The sequence below is a fragment of the Physeter macrocephalus genome, chromosome 12 (assembly GCF_002837175.3).
Source record: "Physeter macrocephalus isolate SW-GA chromosome 12, ASM283717v5, whole genome shotgun sequence".
Taxonomy (NCBI): domain Eukaryota; kingdom Metazoa; phylum Chordata; class Mammalia; order Artiodactyla; family Physeteridae; genus Physeter; species Physeter macrocephalus.
In genome coordinates this window covers 49,176,389-49,203,251 of record NC_041225.1, presented here as the reverse complement: position 1 = coordinate 49,203,251, position 26,863 = coordinate 49,176,389, and the positions used below count along the sequence as shown (strand labels likewise).

The 26,863-nt window shown below is 53.7% G+C and overlaps 1 protein-coding gene across 1 annotated transcript in view; it reads left to right on the top strand.

Annotated features, from left to right (window-relative positions):
• GALNT14 (polypeptide N-acetylgalactosaminyltransferase 14) overlaps nucleotides 1-25,857 on the top strand; it is a 91,358-nt gene extending 65,501 nt beyond the window's left edge. The window contains exons 10-15 of the mRNA XM_028496594.1: nucleotides 6,376-6,502; nucleotides 8,601-8,693; nucleotides 13,134-13,217; nucleotides 13,705-13,849; nucleotides 23,947-24,066; nucleotides 25,281-25,857. Of these exons, the coding sequence (XP_028352395.1) occupies nucleotides 6,376-6,502; nucleotides 8,601-8,693; nucleotides 13,134-13,217; nucleotides 13,705-13,849; nucleotides 23,947-24,066; nucleotides 25,281-25,439 (728 nt within the window). The 3' untranslated portion in view covers nucleotides 25,440-25,857. The remainder of the gene's footprint in view (nucleotides 1-6,375; nucleotides 6,503-8,600; nucleotides 8,694-13,133; nucleotides 13,218-13,704; nucleotides 13,850-23,946; nucleotides 24,067-25,280) is intronic.
• The last annotated feature ends 1,006 nt before the right edge of the window (nucleotides 25,858-26,863 follow it).

The window sequence follows — 26,863 nt, the reverse complement described above, 5'->3', positions numbered from 1 at the left end:
GTGGTGGAGGGGGGGGGGGGCGTGGGGGGGGGGGGGGGGGGGGGGGGGGGGGGGGGGGGGGTGGATGGAAATTACTAAGAGGGAACATCAAAAGTGGGGGGGATAATATTCTTGAAGTGACAACATTATGAAAGAAATAGTAATGGTTAACACGGGTTAAAGGCGAGGTTGACGGGAGAGGAGAGAGGTGGTGTGATTAAAAGAGCAGCATGAGGGATCTTTGTGGTAATGAAACTCTTCTGTGTCTTTACTGGTGAATACATGGACATATGCATGTGATAAAATTGCATGAGGTAAATGCACACACGGAAATTCATATACATGAAACTTGGAAACCTGCATATGATTGATGGATTGTATCAATGTGAATATCTTTGTTAAATTCATGTACTATAATTTTGAAAGACCGTGCCATTAGAGAAAACCATGAAGCGTACACAGGATCTCTATTTTATTTCTTATAATTGTTTGTGAATGTACAATTATCTCAACATTAAAAGTTGAATTTAAAAACAAAGTGGGGGGAATTCTGCTACATTGACCTAAGCTTTCTTACCATGGTAATCAGATATGGGGGCCGGGGCAGGCTGGGGGGATGGATTCTCTAAACCGGCTTAGCAGGATTCTTGCTAAAACGGGTTGCAGGCCTAACGAGGGTAGAGAACAACAACAGTTCACGCCTAGTCAGAGAGAGGGCGAGCCCGAGTAAAGTTTGGTCACGGAGAGCATCTCCTCGCCTAGAACCTGTCAGGAGGTTACCTTACACGGCCAAAGGGAGTTTGCAGATGTGATTAAGGCTTCTGAATCTGAAGCTGGGAGAGTAGCCTGGAGTGTCCAGGTGGGCCCAGTCCAATCACGTGGGCCCTTTGCAGCAGAGAACTTTCTCTGGCTGGAGTCAGAGGAGATGGAGTGGAAGCAGTCTGAGAGGTTCGCAGCCTGGGAGGAACTGGCCTGGCTGCCACTGGTGTGAAGAGGGAGGGGCAGCATGGATGTAGCAGGGCCCCCTGACCTACAGCCAGCGAGGAGAAGGGAACCGCAGCCCTGTGACAGCGAGGAACTGGCTTCTGCCAACAACCTGAATCAACTCGAAAGCTTCAGAGCCCCCAGAAAGGAACCTGATCCTGCTGACATCTTGATCGCAGCCTGGGGAGACCCTCAGCAGAGGGCCCAACCAAACCCACGCTAGGTCGGTGTGGTAATTTGTTACGGCAGCAGTAGAAACACCCTCCCAGGGCCACTGTGAAGACAAATGAGGCCCCGAGCGGTGGCCTTGCCTCGCCTTCGGGCTGCGGGCCAGCAGGTTTGTCAGAGGAGCCCCGTGTCACACCCGCGGGAACAGTGGGTATCTGTCTCTTTCTCTTTCGGCCTCACCCTTTCCAGGTTCAGGGGCTCAAGATGAGAGAAGTGGCCTCATCTGAGAAGAGCATCCAAGTCTGATGTAAAGTCATCTTTACCCCCCAAGCTGGGGCTGCTTGCTAAGCCCCAGGCCCAGGTGCGGTCCCTCAAGGCCATGCTTTTCCAGAGGGACTGTGGAGAGGTAAAGGATGCCGCCATGACATCCGCAGCTGGACAGCCCGTGGTGACCAGGGTGGGCCTGTGGTTACTGCTTGTTCAGCAGTCAGGGACCTGGATGCAACCTTGATTGTCCCGGATGGTGTGAAGCATAATTTTGCTCATAGGTTCAAGGTTATCCTTTGTGGCCCAGTCAGATTGCCTCTACTCGAGTCCGTGTACCCATTAAAAAATAGGAACAGAGCTTTCTAGCCCAGGTGGCCCTGAGAACGTGAAGATTCTTGAAAGGAAATGTCCCTGTCACCACATTTATCTGTGTGGACTGATGAGTGGCTGTCCCTTACTGCTCATCACTGTCTCTACTCCAATCCCTTTGTCCTCACTAGATTTCAACTCGGCCAGAGGGAGAGTGGATAATGCTGTGTAGACAATAAATGTGTCTGTATACAGGCCATGAGGTTCCATTTAAAACAGGCCCACTGCCTTCAGGGGAGCCCGTGTCTAATGCTGCCTTTGCCTTTGTCTAGAAACCGGGCTATCAGAGGAGATTCCAACTTGACCTATATGGCCCAGGAGTGGCATAGGAATAGCTGTGATTCGGTTCCTGGGGAGGAAGCTGACCCCTTTCCCCTGAATTCCTGTCCACCATCACAGCTCGTCAGGTAGACGCTGGCTCTGGTTAAGGGTCGGGGGCTTATGAGCGCTGGTAAAACTACTGATGAGTTGATGAGGAGATAGAAGGAAAGAGCTGAGAACAGAGGCTGGGGGAGGGCAGTTTATTCCCAAATATTAATCTGAAGTTTAAAGAAAAGAAGAAGGCAACAGCGCCCCCAACGAGGATGGAATAATTACACATCTCCCTGCCTGGAATTCAGAGCAGATTGGGGGCTGCGTGACATCCATCACCAGGGAGATTATGCGGGTGCTGACTCAGTGAGAACTCCCCACAAACTCCCTACGTCATCTTTTGGCTCCTTCACTTAAGAAAGTGATGACTTTGCAGGAACTGCAGACATGGCAAGTGGAGGGTCTGGGCTATACCTGGAAGGCCCACTGCTTTACACCTCGGTCTACGGCCCCACTGCTTGGACCTCAGGATCACAAGCCTTTCCCAGAGGCTTCAGCACAAATCTGTGAATCCCCGGACCTGGCTTGCAGTCCTGGGAGGATACACATTGTTATCCTGAAGTCAGTGGTGTAGTTAAGGGTAGGACGACTATATGTCCTAGGTTTTAAATACTCCACACTGTGGTACCTGAAAGTCATTACACTGATCTGAACACTCCAAGCTTCATCACCCAGACTGCCTTGACTCTGGCCGAGGCACAGCAAGGCATGTGTCTCAGGTCATCTTGGTTACGGCAGTCTGGACTCCAGAGCAGAGAAGCTCTTACTGCATCTCAGGCTGCAGCTTCTGTGGGCAACATCAGCTGGCCGGAAGCAGAGCTGAGACAGGCAGGTGTCAGGACTGGATGAAGGAGTGGTTAAGGTAGCTGGTTATAGATTGGTCTCTCTGGTTCGTCTGTGAGTGCCCTGAAGTCAGGATCTTCGTGTCCACAGCCGCATTGGCTGATGGTACGTGTTCACACTGAGGGAGATGGGGTCAGGGCGAGGGCAGGAGTTTTGGAGCTGGGGAGATGGGCTTCAGATGCCAGCTACCCGCTGTCAGTTGTCCTATCAGGACTGCTTCTGCATCGTAAAATAACATCCACAACCGCGTGTGGGGTTGTTAGGATGCCTGATAAGTTACTGCCTGAAGGAGGACCAAACAAAGCCCAGCCCAGGAATAAATGGAAGAGTCCTTTCCTCCCATGCAGAACTGAGATACTCTGATGTTTTAAAGAAGCACAGATACAGGAAAACGAGGAGGAAGGATGGTTTTAGAGGCGGAGGAGAGGAGGCAGCCTGCAGAGGGCTGTTAGAGGATGTTGATGGGGTAGAAGACGTACTGCATCTGAGGGCATCCAGTGCACCTCGACAGAGCGTCGGGCAGCCACGGAGGTCAGTGCTGGAGCCCGGAGTAGAGCTGGGCTGGTGGGATAGGGGTGAGTCCTCAGCGTCACGCGAATGTTGGGGTCAGATGAGGAAGCAGTGTCAGCAAGGCACTCAGAGACAGGGCCTTGGGGTGGAGAATGCCAGAAGCCCAAAAGGAAGGTGGAGAGGGGAACGGTACTGTCTGAGGTGGGGTCTGTGCATGATGGTGGCAGAGGAAGGGGGGCCAATAGATTCAGAGAGAAGCAGAATGCTGGGTGAAGGAAGCACAGGGAGAGGAACAGCCTTCAGGGGCGGGGAGGGTGGGTGGGTCTGTGGCACAGGTTGGAGGGATTTGCTTTGCAAATGAGGAGGGACGTATGTCTCATTTGAATACATGTGAGGAAGAGACCATAGCTGAAACGTATACATATTTTTGGAAGAAAGCTGGCACAGAATTGGTAGGTTATATCCAGTAAGCAAGGCCTCCATCTCTGGTTTTGAGGGATGAGAGGGTTTTCCTTTTTGGGAACTGGAAACCCTGTTTTGAGATCCTGGAGAGGAGCTGATTGGAGCCCAGTAGACCTTAGCCATGGAGGCTAAATTCACACGTGTACCATCACAATTCCCTGCACCGAGCCCTCCGCGCCTTTGTGCGTCACTGCAACATGGAGAGCGGGATGTTGGCCGTCAGCTAAGCTCACTCATCATCCCCCGCAAACGCCAGGCTGGTGCCCCCGATTCCAACCAGGCAAACGCCAGGGCGCCGTGTATCATGGATGTCTATGGAGAGTCAAAATCTCAGGTGTTAAGTACCACAGATTTCAACTGCCTCCTGTGGCAGAAGCAGAAAGCTGTAAATCATCTAGGAAGTTGGAAGTGGGCACAGGTGGGCGATGCCATTGGCGTCCACGTCTTAAAGAGACGGCCTGCAGAGGAATGTCTTGTAACTGTTACTGAGCTTTCCAGCACACTTAAGAGTTTTCACAGTTATTCTTGAAATTCCATTTCATTTGATGTCAACGGCAGTCCTGTGGAGTACTTTGATGATCTTCATTTTACGTGTGAGGAAACCCGGCCTCAGCGAGGTCAAGCAGGTTTCCCAGGGACACGGCTAGTGGGTTACTGCAGACCTGGGGCCACTGACCCCAAAGCCAAGTTCTTCCCGTCTCTCCCCGACCCTGTGTTCTTGCCGTCATTTGACAGCAATCTTGAGACGTCCTTTCTTCATCCTAGTGTCCACGTTCCCCCCACACTGAGGGAAATCCGAGCTTGCTGGAAATGAGCTGTAGCCTGTCAGGGAGGGTACCTGGGCAGGGGGCGACAGTTGTCAAGGCAGCCTGGCCTGCACCTTTTCCAGGGACACAGGGCAGGAGGCAGGAGGGGACAGGTAAAGGGTGACTGAGGACAGGCGAGTATGAGAGCAGGTAAGGATCAGGGTGAAGAATTTGTGTCCAAGCACCTGCTTGGGGAGTTGGAAAGAACGGAGAAGGAGAGCAGGACATGGGAGGGACAGAGGATAAAGGAGAGGACCCCGTGGTGAAGAAACCCAGGGAAGTGGGGCCCAAGGTGCTGGAGGGTGCAGGGCACATCATACATGGTGGGGCAGCACTGGAATACCCGCCTCCTCATTTCCTGCTCACGGACACCCGGGCCGCTTTCAGGGGCAGTTGCCCATGGGCACGGGATTTTCCTGAGCCATCCTGTCCTCCTCTTGCTTGAGCTCGACTGCAGAAGCATGGGCCAGGCAAGCATTTCAGATGGGAAGCCAGTGGCGTGCAGCGAGGAGGCTGCCCTGGGTGGGTGCAGTCCGTAAGGGGATGCACCATCTGTAGAGGAGTTAACAGAGATAATAAAACCCCTCACAGTGTTCAGCAATTCCAAACCAGGGCAGTGATGAGAGATACTCCCCCACCACCCCTGAATTCCGCTGCTTCCTTCTGGGGTAGAACCTCTGCTCCAAGCCTGCAGGAAGCAGCCCCCGGGGAGAAATGCACCCGCCAGCCTAGTCTCAGCGCCTCTGCTAACTCCACCCCTCCCCCCTCCTGGAGGTCCCTGCAGCAGCAGCCAATGGGGAAAAAGGGGTTTGTGTGCAAATCCCCACCCAGGGGAGCACCTCCAACAAGAGCTTCGAGGTTTCCAGCACTTTCTATGGCTGCTCCCAGCTCTCCACTACGGCTCAGATTTCCTCCTCCGGGCTAAGATTCAGGGGTCTTGCAGCGGGTAGAATTGCCGTCTCAGGGTTGGGAGGCTCTCGTCCTGGACACCTTGTCCAGGTGCCTCCTGGGAACTGGTCCTCTCTGTCGCCTCCAGGCCATGTGGCTTGCTAGCCTGTCAGAGTGGCAAACACACTTACTCCATGACAGCCCCTTCTATCTGGACCTTGACCATCAGAAAATTCTTCTATAGTCTCGAATGGAAATTCTTTCTCCTCGGTCCTGGCTCTAACCCTCTGGGATCATATGAGCTCGTCTAATCCATCTTCCACGTGCTCAAAAGCAGCTCTCATAGCCCCCAGGCTTCTCTTTCCAGGCTAAACATCACAACAGTGGCCCCCGCCGTGCAGGCCCCTGAGTGTGTTCCAGAGGCCTCCATGAGGGCAGGGAACAGGGGTTGATTTTTGTGTGCTCCTCCCTGCTGGCCACTGTTTCCCTGTTAACTCAAACCACCCTCCCAGGTGTGAGCTGTTACCATCCTTGTTGTGGGCCGGGAAGCCGAGGTTGCCGGGGCAGTGGAGCACGCTGGTAACCGCCGCACCCGAGGCTGGGTGCAGCCGGCCCTCCCCGCTCCCTGGGACCTGGGATTCCCTGGCGCCTGGAGTCTCAACGCTGCCATCCTGTGCCCCTCCGTCCAGGAGGCAGAGCAGTGATGGGGGGCGTGGCTGTCTTGCAGAAATCTCCTTCAGGGTGTGGATGTGCGGGGGCAGCCTAGAGATCGTCCCCTGCAGCCGAGTGGGCCACGTCTTCCGGAAGAAGCACCCGTATGTTTTCCCAGATGGAAACGCCAACACGTATATAAAGTAAGTGTGTGCTGCAGTGGCCGAGGGCTTTTCTGGTGATGGGTTGCTGCTGCCCTGGGTTCTCTGGTAGGTCGCCCGAGTGTTCTGGATGGACAGGGGCTGCGGGTCCTGCTCGCTGGGCTGCTGCCTGAGCAGGAGAGGTCAGCCCTGCCCATCCAGCTTCAGACTGGAAGCCCCAAGGCTGTTCTCCACTGTTGGCTTTCCCCAGGCTTGGCAAGGCCCCACATGTAGCCTTGGGGGCTTCAAGTCACTGAGCAGCGCCATGCTGCACGGCTCAGGGCCCTGGGTATTTTGGGTTGTTTGAGGTGGGGGAAGGGTGACCGTTTTGCCCCTGAGTTCTAGAAGATCCGCTGCTCCCACCTTCAGGCTGGGTCACCAGGGGAAACGCCCTTGGGAAGATTCGGGAACGGGGAGGCACAAGTAGATACAACCCACCTGACTGCTCCAGGGCCTCGAGGGTGCACAGAAGCTGCCAGGCTGGCGTAGGCCCTGCGGCCCTGGGCTCCTTTCCTGGGACTTGTCATCTCCTGCCTGGGGACAGGATGAAGATCCCGGCGTCTCAGTGACCCAGTGGTGCCCACTTACCTATTCCTGCTCCCTCCTTCCATACGCCCTTCTGCTTTCCGTGATTTTTTTCTTCAACCTTTCTCCTTTTCTTTAAAAATAATTCCTTACACCTCTTTCTCCTTTTGTTCTTCTGGTCCTCCAGCTTCGTCTCCCCTTGTCACTTGACAGCTCACTCCCCACTGATTTCCACTTTGCCCTTTTTTTCCTCTCATTTGGTCCATTTGGGGGAAGCGCCTCTTTTGCTGTTTTGCTTCCCCTGCGGTATTGTTCTCCTCGTCTGGGTTCTCCCGTCCTCGGTTTCTCACACGTATGGACAGCTGTGAGTGTGGACAGGTGTGGAGGCGTGATGGGCTTGAACAGGGAGAAAGCTGACCCCATGCTGGGCAGGGCGGGGCAGTGAGAACCCAGTCAGCAGGGACAGGAACAAAGGCAGGGCTGCCTGGGCTCCGGGCTTTTACAGGGAAAGGTGATCTGGGGGCGCCTGGCACAGGAAAGCGATGGAGCTGTGATGGGGAAAGGGGCCAGCCTGGGAGTGAGGGGGCAGAGCCTTGGGCTCCAGAAAGTTCCTTGTGTTTGAGACTGGGCCCTGGCCAGCGGGCATCCTGCGTGCCACCAGCGGGTCACTGGAGGGGAGGGAAATGTGGGGCGGTGTCTCCTCTGCAACTTCCAGTTTGCCGGTGGTTAGGCCAGTGAAGGGAGGCGGCAAGGCTCTGTTAGCTGCCTTCTGAGCACCAAGCGCTGGGCTGCGTGTGCGTAACTCCTTCCAGGTTCACGGGCTTGAAGGGCGCGCCTCGCTCCGCTGTTGAATGCGTCTGTTCCGCACAGAACCAGAAATCGGGAGGGGCTCCAGCCCTGCTCCCGGCTTCTGATTGTTTACCCACATCCTCTCTTCCTGGTACCCCTGCCTCCTGGACAGCTGAGCAATGACATCCTCCGTGGCTGTCTCTTTTTCTGTGACCTTGGATGTCAAACTCAGAGCGAATAGCTGATTTTTTTTAAAAACGTCAGCGTCCTGGCAAACGTTTGACCGAGATGGCGCGATTACTTAATTCTTTACACCTGCACCAAGCTAATCACGTGGCCTGTGGGAAACCCGTGCGTGACTGGCTCTCCCCTTGGAGAGCTGGGCCCCGGGCTGAAGGGGAGAGTTCTGGAGCAGGAGCCCGCCGACGGCCAGAGGTGAGATGGTCAGCACTTGCTCCTCTTGTACTGGCACCAAAGGGATGTACCAGATTCTCCTGGCTCTTTTCTCCCTGATTTTTTTCTTTTTTGAGGGTGACAGAAGTTCAGTTTCTGGTGTAATTTCTCTGGCCTGTGCCTTTTGGGAAAAGAGTATGTAGTGACTACTAAAATCCTGTGTCCCTTTGGAGATTGGTGCTAGTGGCTGGGCTTAGCAATGTGGGGAGAGTAATGTTACTGGACCATGGTGGGCCCCACGGGGGTGATGCTGCCAGCTTGCCGCTTGTGTATATTTTACCTGGACACGTCCCAGGTCCTCTCTGACCCTCCCCGACACCCCCTGTCTCCTCAGGAACACCAAGCGGACCGCTGAAGTGTGGATGGATGAATACAAGCAGTACTATTATGCTTCCCGGCCATTCGCCCTGGAGAGACCCTTTGGAAAGTAAGTGTCCCTCCTGCTTTATTTGTGCAAAGGGCCAAGAGCCCCAGCTCACAGGCCTGAGGAGAGCGGGTCCCAACAGGCCTGTGTGCTCAGCTGGTCTCCCGAGCCCCCAGGCCCCTCCAGGGCCCAGGCCGGGGCTCTTCTCCCTTCATGTGCCTTCTTGCCCCTGCCTAGTTCTGGCTGCAGGGCCTTGGACAGCTCTTGTGGGATGACCACCGGGCAACCTGGGCCATCTGCTCAGTGGGCAGAGCTGTGCCTTGTGCAGTGGACTGGTGTTTCCAGCTTTTTATAGATAGGTGGGGTGCTGGGCTAAGCAGCCCTGGTCCCTCCGGGTCGGAGTTCCTTCCTCCTCGTCCTCAGCTGCCCAAGCCTAAATCTTCTGCCTTCCTAGGAGGAATGGTACCATGCAGATCTCCTCTAGAGCCAGGCTCCAGCTTCATGGGGGTCGAAGAGGATAGAGAGAGAAATTAAGGGCCAGATACCATTACATGAGATATCCCATTAGGCCTCCGCAAACTGAGAAATGGGTATAATTACCCCTGTTTTACACATGAGGAGACTGAGTCTTCTACAGGTTCAGGTACTTGCCCTGGATCACACCATTACAGGAGGGGGAGAAGGCTCAAATCACACCTGTCATATTCCAAAACTCTGTGATGTTGCATTCCCTAACCCAGGGTTGATTTGAGTAGAGAAAAATGGCAACTTCATTGATGTTATCATTCGTCTTTTGCGGGGGGCAGCCGGTGGCTTTTGTCATCTAATGTCCCTCAGTCATTCTAAGGCTGTTGACAGATGGGATTTTTGCAGCCTACTCTCCATAGGTCGAGCCCATCACTGGCCAGGAGGATTAAATCAGAGGCTGCTAAAGTGATTTGTATTTCTGAAACCATAAACCCACCCTGTTCTCCACTTCTCCTACTCAGAGCCTCCCACGGCGTTTATTCTGAGTCCTCAGCCAACTTCCGGTCTTTTGGCCATGTGGGTCCACCCCTCCTTTCTCCATTGCCCTCCCCTCTCCAACTTGGGTTCCACCTTCTTGCTTAAAGAGAATGCTTAAAAGATGTTGCCCTCAGATCTCTTCCTCTGTTGGCCATCTGTCAACCCTCCCTGGTGAAGTTGTCTTAACCCTGGATGAACCCGACTTTGTACCTTTTCCTCCCCTCTTCATAGGCTGCTGAACAGTTCTGGGGCTATCAGCTGGTGCTGCTACCACTCCGTGGCCATCGGGCTCAGGGAGGCCCTTGGTGGACCTCTTGATCCTGCCATCTTGCCTGGCCAGCGTTCTCCCTCAATCTCCATTTGTACCTTTTCCACTCTCCCCAGCTGCTGAGTCCTCCCCACTCCTTTCACTCACAGAAGATGACACCTCTGTTTTGTAGAAGAAATAGCACCAACTTCCCAAGACAGACGAACCTGTATCTGCACCATCCTTCTGTCTCTTTCATCTTGAAGGATAAGGTGTGCCTCCTGTTCTCCGGACACACTCTTCCCCCCTGCATTCATTCATAAATCATCATTGATCGAGGGCCCACTGCCTGGATTCATCTTCTCCTGCCTGTCGGCTTCTCGCACTTTAATGTGCACACAGATCTCCCGGGGATCTTGTTAAAGTGTGGATTTTGGTTCGGTAGGTCTGCAGTTCTGTAAGCCCCAGGTGGGGCCGTGCTGCTGGTCTGAGGACCTCAAGTGAGGGAGCGAGGTTTCAAGGTGATGGTTGCCAAACTGTCTGTACATCGCAGTCACCTGGGGAGCTTCAAAAACTCTGCTGCCTCTACTCCACCCCCAGAGAGTGGATTTCCCCTGGGCTGTGGCCTGGGCTGTAGAATTTGTAAAAGAACCATCCCCCCACCATCAGGTGATTCTCATGCACAGTGTGGGAGCCCCTGTTCTAGGGGACTTTGCCCTCTGTGTGCCTTCACTCTCCCTGATCACCCATCTCTCTTCTCTATTGCATGGTCCCCATTGGCATTTAAATTTATTCGGTATCTTACATAGTTTTTAAAGACAGAAAAGCAAGAGAAGGAAGGAAAACAAACTATAAGAACTCTCCGTCAGTCCAGCTTTGCTCATCACCTACACCCGGTCTTCTGATCCTTCAGAGCCAAGCTTCATGAAAGAGCTGCCTGCATCGCTGTCTGCGGCTCCCCCTCCCCCTTCTCCTGACTGTGACCTGAGGCCGTGCCCCCGTCCCCTGCGATCACTCCCACCTGGCCCACCCGTGACTCCCTGGGACCCCTTACCTTTCTCTGTGTTACCCCATTGGTATGAGACTTCTCCCACCCAGCCCCCTTCAGGCACACTTCTGATCTCGGTTCCCAGAACTGCAGCCTTGGCTCTTGTTCTGCGGTGCAGGCTGCACCCTCTCAGCCCCCTTTGCAGGCTCAGGGCTCCTCTCCCCACCCTTATATGTTGGTGTTCCCCGAGGATCTGTCATAAGCCCTCTTACTCCCCATTTTCCCTGGCATCCACCACCAGTCTGCTGCTGATACTCAGGTTTCCATCCCTGTCTTGCACCTTTCCTCTGAGCTCCATCCCTTATGTCCAAGTAGCAACTGGACCTCTCTGCCTGGATGCCTCCCAGGCTCCTCCAACTCCACCAGTCCTAACTGAACTCATCCTCTTCACTCCTAAACTTGCTCCTTACCCCACGTTCCCCATCTCAGTGAACGCTCTTCCTTGCATTCTGTTGCCAAACCAGAAATCTGAGTGTCAACCTTGACTGTTTCCTCCCCCTCTCCTCCCACACCTAGACAATCACCGAGTCCCAGAGATCCTGCCTCACTCATGCACTGAACATCTGGGTTCTTGCAAATACTGAACATTTAGCCCTTTTCAAACAATGTCATTCCTGTCCTCATGTTGCCTAGAGGCTGGTGAGGAATGGTGGTTAGTGCTGTTTAAGAAGTGCCAGTGCCGTGAGGGCGCCCGGTCCAGTCTTTGGGGTGGAAGGAGGCAGGGCTGGAGAGAGCGGGGCCAGTTCTGTGTGGTCACCCAGGAGAGACAAGGTGTACGTGGAAGTCGGGTGGGTGCCGGTGGTGCAGTGGAGAGAATTAAACCTGTCCCTTCTCTCCGTTCCCACCCCACTTCCCTGCCAGCAATCATGAGCAGCACCTGGGTTTCTTCAGCTGCCTCCTAACTGCTCTCCCAGCTTTGCACATCAGACGCATTCACCGTCAGTAAGATGCTCTTAAAGGGCTAACACCGCCACATCGTTCTCTGCTTCGAACCCATCCATGGCATCCCATTGTCCTGAAAATGAAGTCCAAGCTCCTCCACAGTATTTCACAGGACCTTTTTTTTTTTTTTTTTTTTTTTTTTTTTTTTGCGATACGCGGGCCTCTCACTGTTGTGGCCTCTCCCGCCGCGAAACGCAGGCTCCGGACGCGCAGGCTCAGCGGCCATGGCTCACGGGCCCAGCCGCTCCGCGGCACGTGGGATCTTCCCGGACCGGGGCACGAACCCGTGTCCCCTGCATCGGCAGACGGACTCTCAACCACTGCGCCACCAGGGAAGCCCCACAGGACCTTTTATGGTCTGCATCTTCATCTCTCCTCCCACCCACCTCCCCTCTCCCATCCCCCCACATACATCCGTTCACGCACACATATCCTAACCCGCACCGCTGTTCCTGCCAACAGACACCTTCCCTCTCCATGTGCACTCATCTCTCTTTGCTACTCCCCTGGCACTACCAGGGGCCCCCACCTCACCCACTTTCTGGTTTGTCTGGACAACGTCCACTTTCCTTCCAGATACCAGCTTCCACATGACCACTCGACCACCACTGACCCGACAAGCATGGGGCCACCTCTCAGGTGCTCCCACCCCCCATCCACATCGGGCTGTGAGCCCCCGGTTCGTTACCTGTCTCTCTCGTGCTCGAAAGTTCACCGTCACGTCCCACATTGGGCACGATGGCACATACTAGGTACTCAGGAAATATGTGATGAACAAATACATGACCAAAGCCCAGAACCAGCTAACGAAGAGGATTCTTTGAGGCTGGGCTGGTTGAGGCAGGGCGTTGGGGGATGGCAGTCCAACAGCAGAATCCAAAGGGAGATTTGTAAGTAGACCCAGAGCCCTGGCGGTGAATTATTAACAACACGCTGAATGTTCTCATAGCCTCGTTTTTAATGAAAGGTAAAAACACCCCCAAATTCTGTTTTCAAGTAAAGCACAAATCTTTGGTGTCATGACCGCTCCACTGTGAGATATTGCTAAGTGTTTCCATAGCTCTGTCTGGAGCTCTCAAAATCTCTCTCAGTTATTTTCTCCAGCACCCTCCAGGGAGACGTGGGTGCAGAGCATGGGCACGGGTAGTGCTGTACGCCTCCCAGCCTGGAGGGCTGCTACCTCCTGGGCCCATGTTGCTGGTACCCGTCTCTGACACAGCTGTATTTTGTCTCTGTGTCTGCCCTCCCCCTTCTCCCCCAGCATTGAGAGCAGATTGAACCTGAGGAAGAACCTGCAGTGCCGGAGCTTCAAGTGGTACCTGGAGAACGTCTATCCAGAACTCAGGTATCCGCCCTGTGGTTTGAGCCTTTGCTAGCTGCAGGGAGAGACCCTCCGCTGACTCAGTCCGGAGAAGGGACCACCTGTGGCCATCTGGATGAGGGTTTTTAAGTCTATGGAGGTCTGAGAAGGCCAGTTGGCTTCCGCTTATCCCTGAAACCAGAAAGAGAATTCTATTAATCAATAGCATGAGGGATTGAGGTTAGCTGTAGCAGTATTTCTCAACTGCTGGGGTTTGAACTCTGGGGTGTGACCTCAGGGCATGGACTCACTGATTCCATTCCAGGCTCCAGTCTCCTGGGTTGTCCCCTGCTGCCTTGCTCCTAGTGGCACCTCCCCCATCCCCAGGCCCCGAGCAGCGCCAGTCATTGGAGCACAGCTGGGCGAAATGCCCCTGCCATTCTCCAAACACTGCCCGTCCTCTCCAACTGCTGGTGTTACTACTAATCCAAAGAGTAGTGGTTTCTCATCCCTCCCGTGGCTTTCCCTCTAGAGTACCCAAGGACTCCTCCATCCAGAAGGGCAGCATCCGACAGAGGCAGAAGTGCCTAGAGTCTCAAAAGCAGAAAGACCAAGAGATCTCCAACCTCAAGTTAAGCTCCTGTGTCAAGACTGAAGACAAGGATGCAAAGTCCCAGGTAAAGTAACTGGCTGGGGATACTTGAACATGTGAATGGACTTGGCCTCTATTTCCTGCTTTTACATGAATCAGGCGTCTAGTTATACCCGGAGCTCAACAGCAGAGCAAGAAGCCCGGTCCCCCTCACTCTGGGACTGGGTTCACTCCGCTTGGTTTCCAAATGCACAGACTTTCTCTGAAAGACGCCTCACCAGGCAACTTAGCGCCTATAGGAATTAACCATTAAATTAGCAGGAGTTTAATGAGGATGTCATTGGTGTCCAAGCTGCTGGCAGTAAATGTGGGCTGGATCAGGCAGGGTGGGCAGCACAGCTACCTCAAAAATATGAGATGCAGACAGAAAAGCATCCTGCTGGGTGACGCTGTCTCCAGGTGAAATGCCTGCTCTGTGAGTCTCCCGCTGATTTAACCCTGACTTCCAGACAGTCACGACAGATGTGGTACAGCCTTCCCCATCATCCACCGCCCCCATCTCTGGGCAGGGCTGTCGATCAGCCCCTTTCTGCCCTCAGCAGGCCTGTGGCTCCACCTCTGCTGTCTCCTGCTTCCCCCGGGTCTGGAGGGACCATCGTCGCCCCTTCTCAGAAAGGTTTCCTTGTGCCTTAGCTGTTTCATCAACGCTGTGGGTCAGTGTACTCCCCCCTGAGGAGAGAACTCTTTTAAAAAGTCACTGACAAATTCACAGCCTGTCTCAACCTCTGTAACACTTGGCCTGCTGGATGCATGAAAGCACATCCATCTTATAACTTCCCTCCTGGCTCTGGAGACACTGCATGATCCTGATTGGCCTGCATTCCTGTTCTTTCCACCCCTTTGTTTTTTTCTTGGCTGGCTCCTCTCCCCACTCTCTTACCCTTATGTTGAGTAATCACCCAAGTTCTCAATTCACTGTTCTTTTCTCTGTAACTGGTTCCTTGGAGATTTTATCCATGCTTCCAGCTCTGGCAACCTCCTCTGTTTTCTTGTTTCACAAATTCTATATCTTCATCCATCCATGAATTCATTCATTTATTCGTTCATTCACTCAACAAACGTCTATGTCCTCTGTTGACTGTGGAGATGCACAGGTGAAAGGCTAGGTTGCAGGCCACCATGGCCCCTCGAGGGATCTAATGCAAAAAAGAAGCAAGTCAGCAGCCATTTTGATTTAATCTCTGTCCTGGAGAGAGTTTGGTCCACGGTGCTATAGAAGTGCAGAGAGATGATATGCAACTTCTACACAAGGATTGGGGCAGTCTTCCCAGAGGACCTGAAAATGAGCTGTATCCTGAGAGATGACTAGAAATAGGCCAGGTCACGAAGGGAAGAAAGGGCAGGTGGGCAAATCCAGCATGTACCAAGGCCCGGGGCTGGGAGCCAGGATGCCTTTGAGAGGCTGCAGGGAGATTGTGGTCAGAGGGCTAGAAAGGTGAGGGAGCAGCAAAGGTAAGACTGGAGAGGAGGGTAGAGGCACGTCATGGCCTCTTTTCCCAGCTGAGGAGATTGACTTTTATCCTCAGGGGTAGGAGGCTGTGAGAGCCCAGGAGATGGCTCCAGGATGGCGGCTTTACACTTAGACATCCCTGCCGGACTCTCCCTCTCAAACACGGGGTGATCTAGTGAGTCCACAGCCATAACAAACGCCTCTGAAACTCAAGCCAACAGATGGCTCCAAGCACCTGTCAGGCCCCCCGGCCATCTCGTCATCCCACTAATTCTCTCTAGATGGTTACAGCCCTGTCCATCTTCCATGGCTCCTCTTTCTCCCACATCCCCCGTTCCTGCAAATTCCGTCCCTTCTCCCCTCAGAATAGCTGCTCTTGGCCCCACCATTCACTTCTTCATGCCAGATCAGCGGCCCTCAGCCTCGGCACTATTGACATTTGGGGCTGGATCACTCTTTGTGGTAGGGACCATCCTGTGTACTGTAGGCTGTCTAGCAGCATCCCTGGTCTCTGGCCACCAGATGCCAGGAGCACCCCATACATATCAGTCGTGCCAGTCAAAGCTGTCTCCAGGCTTTACCGAATGCCCCTGGGGGACAAAACCACCCTGCTTGGGAACCACTGTGTTAGATTATGGCCACAGCCTCCAGTAACACCAGTGATCACCAAACCATTGTTCCCCATCTCCATACAGCCTTCAATGGCTCCCCATTGTCTACCACAAAAACCCACACTCTCAGCCTGGCATTTGAGGCATTGCACCACCAGCCTCCAGCTTGCTGAGATTTTTTCCAAAAATATTCTCTGCTCCGGCAAGACACGGAAAGGGGCTGCCTGAGTCAGACAGGAAAAGGGGAAGGAAATAGAGGTGTCAGTTTTGCTTTAGGTGTGGCAGCCTGGTTGAGAATGATACCACTTGTCAGTGGCATTTTGTAGAATGTGTGAGTAGATAACGCACATCCCTCTCTTCTGAACCTATGTGTGGGCCCTGCTCCTGGGGGATCGCAAACAGCCAAAATGTTACCATCCCCCTTTCCCTGAGACAGAAGTTTGCCTCATCTGTTTCTAGCAAAGTAGGGTTTTTTCTGGTACTTACTGTCTTTGGCTGCATAAGGAAGGTGGTGGGGGGAGCCGTTGGATCTCAGGGAGGGGCCACCCAATAGCCTGGCCCAGGGAGAAGCTGCCAGGCCTTTATTTGACTAGAGGAGAATGGCACCTATTCTGGCTGATGTTCCAGCGGAGTGTGAAAGGGGAGAGGAAAAAGCTGTCACTGTGGGAAACTAAGGTATAGCACAGTAACAGTGTTCAAGTGAGCAGAGTTCTTTTATAGAAAATCGTGCCAAGCTGTCACTCCTCTCTGCTTTGGAGAGAACGGTTGGGTGTGCGTGGCAGCAGTGCAAATTCAGGATATGGGAAGAACTCAGGAGATGGGACAATGTTCAGTTCCCTTCAACAGATGACACCCACCGAGTGTGCACGGTGCCCCGGGCACCGGGCTGCATGCTGGGACGCCGGGTTAGACACAGCCCCCTCCTAGTGGGACCCGCGGCCAACAGCAGGCCTGGGATGCCTGTCCAAGTATTCTGAAGGTGTTGAACCCACTGATAGAAATCCGCATAGCAATTTCAGCTAGACTCGTCCCCCAAGTGTGTGGGCATGTGGGCGTGTGCATGTGTTTCTGGATGTGTGCTCGTGGAGTATATACCCTTGCAGGACTGACTTACACTACCTTTCTCATGCTTTCGGTGTCTGCTTCTCCTTCCTACATAAACTACCCTTCCTGTCGTCCTGCTTCCCAGCGCCTTCTGCTAATGTGATAACCCTCCTTTGCCTCTTCTCCCCTCTTGCATCTCTCAGCGTGTCCTGCCTCTTGGCCTGTCCAGAGAAGTTGCATCTGCCCCTCAGACCCCTTCATGTGACTCGTTCACCTTCTCTCCTGCCCCTACCTCTCTGTCTCTGAGAGGCCATATCAAGCCGATTAAGTAGGTGTTACTATTATCCTCGTTTTGCAGATGATGAACCTGAGACCTGGAGAGAATTATCCAAGGTCATACACTAGTAAGTGAGGAAGGCAGGATTTGGAAACCTGGCTCCACAGCTCTGCTCAAGCTACTGCTGCCGCTGGGGTCGTGGCTCGTTCCGGGCCCTTTGATTCAATTTAATCTCTGGAGACCCCTCCTCCAGGTCGTAAATATTAAAACGATAGATCAGCTCCTCCTTGACAGGAGATAGCTGGCAGGAGCTTCCTCCTCCTGGCCAGTTCCCAGTGGCAGCCCCTGTGAGAAGGGAAACCAAGGTCACACCCCGTGTCAGGGGGCCGGGGAGGGGGCAGACCACAGAGTAGGCCCCTCGCCTGACAGTGATGGGAACTGGGCAAGAGTATGGCTTCCAGCCTGGGCTTCCCCCCTTTACTTCCCACCCCACCTCTGTCCCCCACTGTGAACTCCCAGCCTGCATCTCCCTGCTTGGTCACTCCCCTCTCAAGGGTCCCCCTAGGGCCTGGGTGTGTGGACCAGGGATACAGTCCATCCTCTGGAACGGACCCAGGGGAGAGAGATCCACACAAGTCCTGAAATCAGGCTCAGGTTATTTGGGTGGTGGATTCCAGGGTCTTCAACATGTGGGGTGAAAGAGCAGCAGAGGATGGGGCTTGGGGGCCCTGAGCTCTGCTTCCGGCTGGCCACTGACTCTCCAGGTGCTGTGTCCCCGTGCACGTGGATGTCCTCATTGTTGAAAGGAGACCATCTGACCATGGCTGTCCTCTGGCTCCAATGCTAGTTCACGACCCTCCTCTACCGCAGGCCCATCCATCCCTCACCCTCCCTCCCTTCCCTTTCTTGGCTGGTTTGTCAACCTTGGGAACAAAATATCTAACCTGAGTGTGTATTCAAGGTGGCAGCAACCTGATGCCTTGGGTAGAAAGAGAAATACATCATCAGTTTGTAAATGTGTGAAGCCCCAGAAGCCTTCTGGGTAGTAAGTTTCCTCAATTTTATTGGATTCCCTAGAAAAATATTTGTGAAAGATAGAAAGAAGACAGATGCACCAATCTCACTGTATCCCAATTTAAAGAAAGAGAAAAAACATAAATGAAAAACTTTTTAGTGTGTCCTCCCACCTGGATCCCCAGCAGTTCAGGCTACTGGCTTGTGAAGGATGCATGCAGGCCACTAGATAGCCTGGGTGGGTGAGATGAAGATCAAAGCTCTCGGTGAGTCTGCCAGTGGGACAGGTTGCCAGCAGTCACCTGCCCTGCCTGATACCACCCTTCCTCCCTGGCTTTCTCAGCACACCCTTGGGAATAGCCCCATCACGACTGCCTCTCCAGCATCTGTCCTGGGAGGAAAAGCAAAGGCAGTTTTCCAAAGGAGGATCTCCAGGGCCGTCTCTCCTCCTGTTGGCATCCTCCACCATCACAGCCAACAGGCGGAGAGTAACTGAGCACTTGCTCCGTGTTCAGCACCATTCTGGACACGTATATATATTACCCTCCGAGTACGGGGCTGCTGTTATCTTCATTTCACAGCTGAGGGGACCGAGGCGCAGAGTTAAGTAACTCACCTAAGTTTATGGGGTTAAAAAACAAGCGAGCCAGGGTCTTAGCCCCGGCAGTCACTCCAGAGTCCAACAGCCTGGCCCAACACAATACGTACTGGGTGTATTCTTACAACTTGGGAGGAAAGGACACGATGCACTAGAAACAAAGATCCCCAAAGTGAGTCTAGTCCCAGTTGAAGGAGAGGAACGTGTCTCAGAGCTTCCCCTGGTCAGAAGGCCTGCACCAGGGCACGGCTGAGCTCTGTCCCTGCAGGGGATGAAGTCCCCCCCGCACAGCCAGTCAGTGCATCTGGGGGATCCCGCAGCCATACAGGTGCATCAAGAGGTCGGCTGAACTAAAGGTTCGCTTGAACCCACTCGTTCATTCCCAGCATCTTGTCTGAAGCAGGCTTCAGGACGTGTTCAATGGACGAGGGCAATGCCCAGCGTGGCCTACGAGGTTTGAGGCCAGCCCGTGGCCCTGGACGCACTGGCTCAGATCCCGTCTCACCAGGGAGGTCCCACATTCACCGTCAACCCCAGGGTTTGCCCCTGGCATTGCCCAGAGCAACCACTGACCTCAGTGCGCCTTCCTGTGAGGGTCACGTAGACAATGGAAGGTGAACAATCTAGAACAGAAGCGTCCCTCGGCACCGAGTTATTTTGGCCGTCTAACCACAGCACAGCCAGCAGGGCTGCCTCCCATCCACTGTTTCTTCTCCGTTGTTTACTCTTCCCCACACGGGAGAATTTTTGAACAGGGAACTCACCACCAGCAGAAAATGATGTGTGCTTCTGCCTCAAGGAAAACACAGCCCCCTAACGTCTGTCCACATGGCAATGTTTCTCTGTCCTCATCCAACCACTCCTCCTTCCCATGTGTTGGAAAAAGATGGTTCACGGAGACTCTCCCCCAGGGGCTGGGCAACGGGCTGAGTGCTCCACGTGCATCTGCTTGTTTCATCTTCACAATAACCCCCATTTCACAGATGGAGGAAGCGAGGCTTAGAGGAGTTGACCAAGGCTACCCAGGTCATATGCTAGTAGCACCAGAGCAGGGTTCAGACACGGGCCTGCCGCCTCCAGATACCAAGCTCTTAAGACTAGGCTAGGTAATGAAAATTTATTGCATAGCACAGGGAGCTCTACTCAGTGCTCTGTGGTGACCTAAGTGGGAAGGAAACCCAGAAAAGAGGGGATATGTGTATACAGATAGCTGATTCACTTTGCTGTACAGCAGAAACTAACACAACATTGTAAAGCAACTATATCCAACAAAAACTAAAAAAAAAAAGGCTAGGCTAGGGTTTCTCAACCTCAGCACAGTTGGCATTAGTACCAGGTGATTCTTTGTTGCAGGGACTGTCTGTGCATTGTAGAATGTTTAGCAACATCCCTGACCACAGCCACTAGGTGCCAGTAACAGCCCCGACCGAGTCGTTATAGTCAAAAAATGCCTCCAGACACTGCCAGCTGGCCCCTGGGTAGGTGGCTAGGGGCAAAAGCACCCCAGCTGAAAAGCAGTGCCCTTGCCTACTAGTGGTGGCTCTGGACCATTCTAAGATCAGCCCCTGGGCTTGGGCCCCAACTTAGCTTCATGCCTGCTCCCTTCAGAACTTTACTCCTTCAGGTATCTCCTCTGAAGAAAATCTTTCCTCTCTGCTTCTCCAGCCAGTGCAGGACAGTAAGCCCCAGGCTGGCTGCCATGGCCAGGTGAGCATTTACTAGCGAGAAGTCTCCTCCCCCAGTGACGGGTCACTCCTGTCTCCCACCCACACTGGCAGCCCCAGAGACTTCCTCTGAGCACAGAAGGCCTTCAGGCTGTCCGGCCTGGGCCATCCCCTCCCCATCATCAGTTCCCTTCTTCCAGGGCAGCAGCAAAGAGGCTGGAGGGCCAGGAATGGACTGCCTCCTCCTCAGCCCCTTACCAGCCCGTCCCAGAGGGGTGAGGCATCCCACACCACCTCCAGGATGGCCTCTGGGTTAGCTTCCATGGATATGGCCGTGTCTGTGTGCATTGGGTTGAAAGCTGTGACTTTGCCAGTCCCCGAAACGGAGCCATCAGTGCTCACCGATGGAGGCCAGGCCAGCCTGAGCAACCAGTGCTGCCTTCTTGAATTCATTTCTGACTCTGAGATTCATTTAATAAACCCGTTCATCACCGACCATTCTGCAAAGCCTGCCAAGCCGCAGAATAGGAATCGGAAAACCTCTCCTTGCTTCCGGCAAGGAAGCACATGTGGCATATGTGCATATGCACATATGTGCATATGTGGCCACAGAGCTGCGTTCCTCTGGGGAATTGCAAGGCTGAATTATTTCGATGCCAGTAAAGCACCAGCTAATGGAAGGTCCACCTAGTATGAGGGCTTCAATACCTGTCTGTGCCTGTGCACGTTCTTCCCCGGGCGTCTCGAGGTGGTTTCCTCAGAGGCCCCAGGGCACCATATACATTCCTTCCCGAAAGGCATTTGTGGATGGGGTGTCTCAGAGTTAAAAGGACCACCACTCCCCACCCTACCCCATGCCATCCTCAGCACTTCTGGTTTTGGAAGCCCCTAGGATATTCAAAAAGAAATGCCAAAATGGGCTACCAGAAATTGTGGCATTTTTTAAGTTTTTATATTTAATCAATTAATGCTTTTAACATAAAAAACACAAAGCCAGTGTATTGTAGTGATCATAAGATAATTACAGGGTTTATTTTTTAAATGCTAATTCATGGTTCACTGCAAGCCGTGTGGTCGGGTAGTGGGACGGAGCGATGAGCCTCTCATCTTCTTTCCACGTTGGTGACTGTGGGTTTATCCTCATTTCCAGACAATGCAGAAGTCTAACATTGAGGCCAGTGGTACGATGGGCCTGGGCAAATGGCCCCCTGGCAGCCCTGCCCTTGAACCTGGGCCCTGCTCTCCCCCCGCACCACAGGCCAAGAAATTCTCAGGGCTCACGCCTAGGACCTGTGTCTACCTTCTACATTACACCCCAAATGTGTAGGACCCCAGAATCCACCACCCCAATGACCCGAGCCTGATTTCAGGACTTGCGTGGATCTCTCTCCCCTGGGTCCGTTCCAGAGGATGGACTGTGTCCCAGGTCCACACACCCAGGCCCTAGGGGGACCCTTGCGAGGGGAGTGACCAAGCAGGGAGATGCAGGCTGGGAGTTCACAGTGGGGGACAGAGGTGGGGTGGGAAGTAAAGGGGGGCAGCCCAGGCTGGAAGCCAGCGCCACGCGTGTCCCCTGGTCTGGTGTGGCGTCCGCGGCGGGTGGGCCTCCGTTCATACTCTTGCCCGGTTCCCATCACTGTCAGGGGAGGGGCCTACTCTCTGGTCTGCCCCCTCCCCGGCCCCCGACACGGGGTGTGACCTTGGTTTCCCTTCTCACAGGGGCTGCCACTGGGAACTGGCCAAGAGGAGGAAGCTCCTGCCAGCTATCTCCTGTCAAGGAGGAGCTGATCTATCATTTTAATATTTACAACCTGGAGGAGGGGTCTCCCGAGATTAAACTGAATCAAAGGGCCCGGAACGAGCCAGGACCCCAGCGGCAGCAGTAGCTCAAGCAGAGCTGTTGGGGAGAGTGGGTTCAGGGGCCACTTACTGTACCTGACTTAGGATAACCTCTCTGAGCCTTACCTTCCTCATCTGTAAAAGGGGAATAATGACAACACCTACCTAGTTGGAGTCTTGTGATTAAGTTAACGTGTGTAAGGTTCCCAGAACGGTGCCTGGCACATAGTAGGTGCTCAAGAAGTGTGAGCCGCTATTAGCCATCTTGTCATGGTTCTGACGTTACCTCCATGCATACAGGCGTCTTCCCGTTGCAGCTTACCCTGGAGGAAGGCAAATGGTTTGTGTAGCATGGTGACGTTCACAAGGCCAGAAGAGTACATCTCCTAATGTTTTATTATTTAAAAAAAAACAAAAAAAACTGAATAGATACAGAAATCGAGCTCAGTGGAAGAGTATGAAGAACCCCCGTGTACCCATCCCCAGGCTTCAGGAATTCTCAACTCATAGCCAGTCTTTGTTTGTCTCTATTTCCCTCCACTCCCCAGGGAGCACTTTCTGGTCTAGGTCATCTCTCGACACCAGGTGGCCTGGTGCAGGGACAGAAGGTCCACTGGATGGTAAGGGTGTTGTGGAACAGGAGGGGTACAGCCCTTAAAGGGGTCCTCTCTGCAGCTCCCCTCGGGGCATCCGATTCACAAGTCTTCTCTGCCCCATGATGAAGGCAAAGGACAGATGTTATCCCTGTTTTACAACCTAAGAAAAACCTCTTGAAGGTTCACGGTTGACAACTATTATGCCAGCATTTCCGCCCCTGATCGAAGAGCTGGGCGGTGGCCCAGGCTGCTTCAGCAGTTGGTTGCTCTCTGGTCTCTGGCACTTGAAGGAAACTTTCCTCCTTCCTAGTGATGAACCTCACCAAATGCCCCTTTCCCTTCGCCTCCGTCAGAACTCTGCATGTCCATCCGATTCCTTAGCTGCTCCTCCTGCAGGAGCTCCGGGGCCAAGTGCTCTGTTCTCCTGGAGTGCTGGCGTGCGTGCGCCCTCTTGGAATGATTTTATTTCTCACCACTTCCTTCTCTCCCTCCTGCTCCTCTCCCACCCCCTCCTCATTCCCTTTGCCCCTCCATCTGCCTCTTCTCACAGCTCTCATGTTCTCAGGGCACTGATTTGGACTCCTTTTCAAAGAAGGGGCATTCTAAAGACAGCTGGGAGGACGGGGCGGGGTGGGGGTGACCTGCCGGGTAGCTGCGTGAAATGTCAAGTGTGGGGAACAGACACCAATCCAAACGGAGAAACTGGAGATCATGCAGCTCGGCCGGGGTGTCGTTCAGTCTCCTGCTCAAAGCCCAGAATTGGTCCTTGCCTCTCAGAGGCAGCCTGCATGCCCCAGGCCAGTCCCCTTCTTGGGAGTGGGGCAGGGACTTCACCGAGGGTGTGACCCAAGAATCTCTGGCTCTTGAGTAGCATTTTCCCAGGTGACCTTTGACAGTCGATTCCCGCTGGGACCCCCCCAGTGCTTCGTACCAAGCTGTGCTAATTGTCACACGTAGGCACAGTAGTATCCCAGCAGGGGTGGCTTCCAAGCATCCTGAGGTGACCCTTTCTGGCCTCTTCCCCTCCAGATCTGGGCCTTCACATACACCCAGCAGATCCTCCAGGAGGAGCTGTGCCTGTCAGTCATCACCTTGTTCCCTGGCGCCCCTGTGGTTCTTGTCCTTTGCAAGAATGGAGATGACAGACAGGTAAGTGCTCAGCGCGTCTGCCCTGGGACGTGGCCGCCGGTGTAGGTCTGTCTCGTGTGCAGGAAAAGAGAGAAGCTTCAGAGGAGGAATGGTTGATAAGGAAGAGGTCCTTCTGGTTAGGAGAGGGAGGGAGGGACCTCTGATACCATCCATGGTGCCCGCAGCAGCGATCAGCTGCCATGTGATAGCCTATTGACCGCGCTGGACCTCAGCTTGCGTGTGTATCTTGTACTGCCCTGTCTTGCTCCGACGCCCACCCAGGATCCCAGAGCAGGAGCGTACTGGGACAGAGCCTGCAGGGCCACAAGGATGAACAAGACTCGAACCTCTGCCTTCGGGGGCCTTGGGCTCTGGCAGGACGTCCAGCAAAGTTCATAGCACTCTGGATGTACCTTGTGCCTAGTTTCTCTGGCGGCACGGTGTTGGCTCCACTCAGTTTCCTGCCAACTGGGTCCTGGTGTTAGAGAGACCGAGATTCAAATACCCGTTTTTATGGCTCACTGGCTGTGTGACCCTTGGCAGGTTACTGGACCTCTCTGAGCTTCCGTTTCCTCCTCTATGAAATGAGGTTGATGTTGTCCATCACACAGGGTAGCTGTTTAGAGCAATTCACTGAGATGATCCATGATACCTGGTCAGTGGTAGTTCCCCAATACGTGTCCATCCCCCCCCCCCGTCCAGTGAGATGAAGTCTGGGAAGCAGCAGCATGAGACCCCCTCTCTACTTGGGCCCCTCGTGTGCTGAAGCACTTTGGAGGAGCAGAGGTTCAGCTTCAGGTGCTGCCCAGGAGCCCTTCCACCCCTCCTGCCTCGCCACCCGCCCTCCTCATCCTCACCCACTTCTTCATGACGGTGCAGATACCGAGCGTGGATCATTTCTTTAGCTGCTCCTGTGACTAACTCGCTTCACATTTTCTGGCCTATTGCTTGGAAAATTATTGCCTTCTAATGAGTTTTCCTAGCAAACATATTGATTTCGCTTTTACTTTTTATAATCCGATAAAAAAAAAAAAAAGAAAACCAACAACAATACCTGGCAAGGCAATTAGTTGCAGTTTTCTTCCTCCATGAGACCATGAAGTCAAGTCTCTGGATGACCCTAGCCATGTGGTGTCAACATTTCTGATTACGCTGGAACTCCCAATACTATTGCTAGGACCCAGGACCTTAGCCGGAGAATTCTGGTTCATCCTCTCCCCTCTCCATCTTCCCAGCAATGGACCAAGACTGGTTCCCGCATCGAGCACGTGGCATCCCACCTCTGCCTAGACACGGACATGTTTGGCGATGGCACTGAGAACGGCAGGGAGATCGTTGTCAATCCGTGCGAGTCCTCACTTATGAGCCAGCACTGGGACCTGGTGAGCTCTTGAAGATCCATGTCAGAACCGGCAGGGGCCGTGGGGTGGCGCTTCCCCGGATGAGAATCGGACTGGAAACCAGGCTGCAGGCAGCCCCGAACTACTGCAGAAGCCCGGAATGGGGAGGCGAAGGCAGAGCCCCCCAGGACAGGAGCGGCTGTCAGGGAGGATGCAGGAAGAGATTGCAAGCCAAGAGCAACTCAGAGACAGACAGATCCCCGTGTTCTCAAGGCCGTTAAGTTCCAGTCCTGGCTGGGTCTGCCCCTGCACGGTATCTGGAGGCAGAGACCTGAAGGGAAGTGTTGATGTTGTTCCCTGTCTTAACGAAAGAGGTCAGAGAGGACAGCCTTCGTCGTCACTAGGCCAGGACTCGACTGAGAGATGAAGGGCGGAGGTGCTTTTCAAAACAAATAAAGGAACCGTGGAAGTTCTGTCTGCGTCTCTCCTCCTCTGTTTCCACTTAGGTTAGCTCAGAGCTAGGCTGAGTTCTCCTTCGAGTCGGGGTGGGCAGTTGGTGGGGCCCTGTTGGGGGTGGACAACAGGGACGGGGAGATGGGAAACCCGCCCTCTGACCCCGAGCGGCCGCCGGCCGGCAGTGCAGCCTGGAGAAGACACATAACTTCTCTGGCCCTTCATCTCCTGTTACATCAAGTCGGGGAGGCGAAGGACAGCAGTGTTTCCTACCTAGGGACACACAGTCTGTCTCATCTGGGGAAACTACATCTATTCAGCAGCCCTAGGGTCTACCTGTGGGGATCCCACTGCAGTAGGTCCAGGGCAGGGTCCAGGCTCCTCCCTGGTTGGAACCACTGCTCTAGGCGTCTCTGGGGTCCCTGAGGGCTTTATAGTCTGTGGCCATCGGCGTGGGAGTTTCTTCCTCTAACAAATACCCAGTGTGTTCTGGGAATTGGGTATGGTGGTTGTCCATTCTTAGTAACTAGGCTTTAAGCAAAGAACCGACCCATGTTGTTTAAAAGTTCCCGGAATTGCCTGTACATTCTCGGCCGAGGTAAGTTCACCACGTGCTGATTAGTAATGGTTCGAGCTATCTATCGCCGAGAAACAAATGACCCCAAAACTTAGCAGCTTAAAGCAACACACATCTCTGAGCACACAGTTTCTATGGGGCACAGCCTCCCTGGGTCCCCTGCTTCAGGGTGACTTAAAAGGTTGCAGTCAAGGTGTTGAGTGGTTGTTGGTAGGATCTGGCTCTTTGCCGTTGGCCAGAAGCTGCCTTCAGTTCCTTGCCATGTCGGCCTCTCTAACCCAGCCACCAAGCCAAGCAAGCCAGGAAGGCAAGGGTACCAGCAAGACAGAAGTCACCGTCCTTTCCAATCTCGTCTCACAAGTTACCTCCCATCACTTTTTTTTTTTTTTTTTTTTTTTTTTTTTTTGTGGTACGCGGGCCTTCCTCTGCTGTGGCTTCTTCCGTTGCG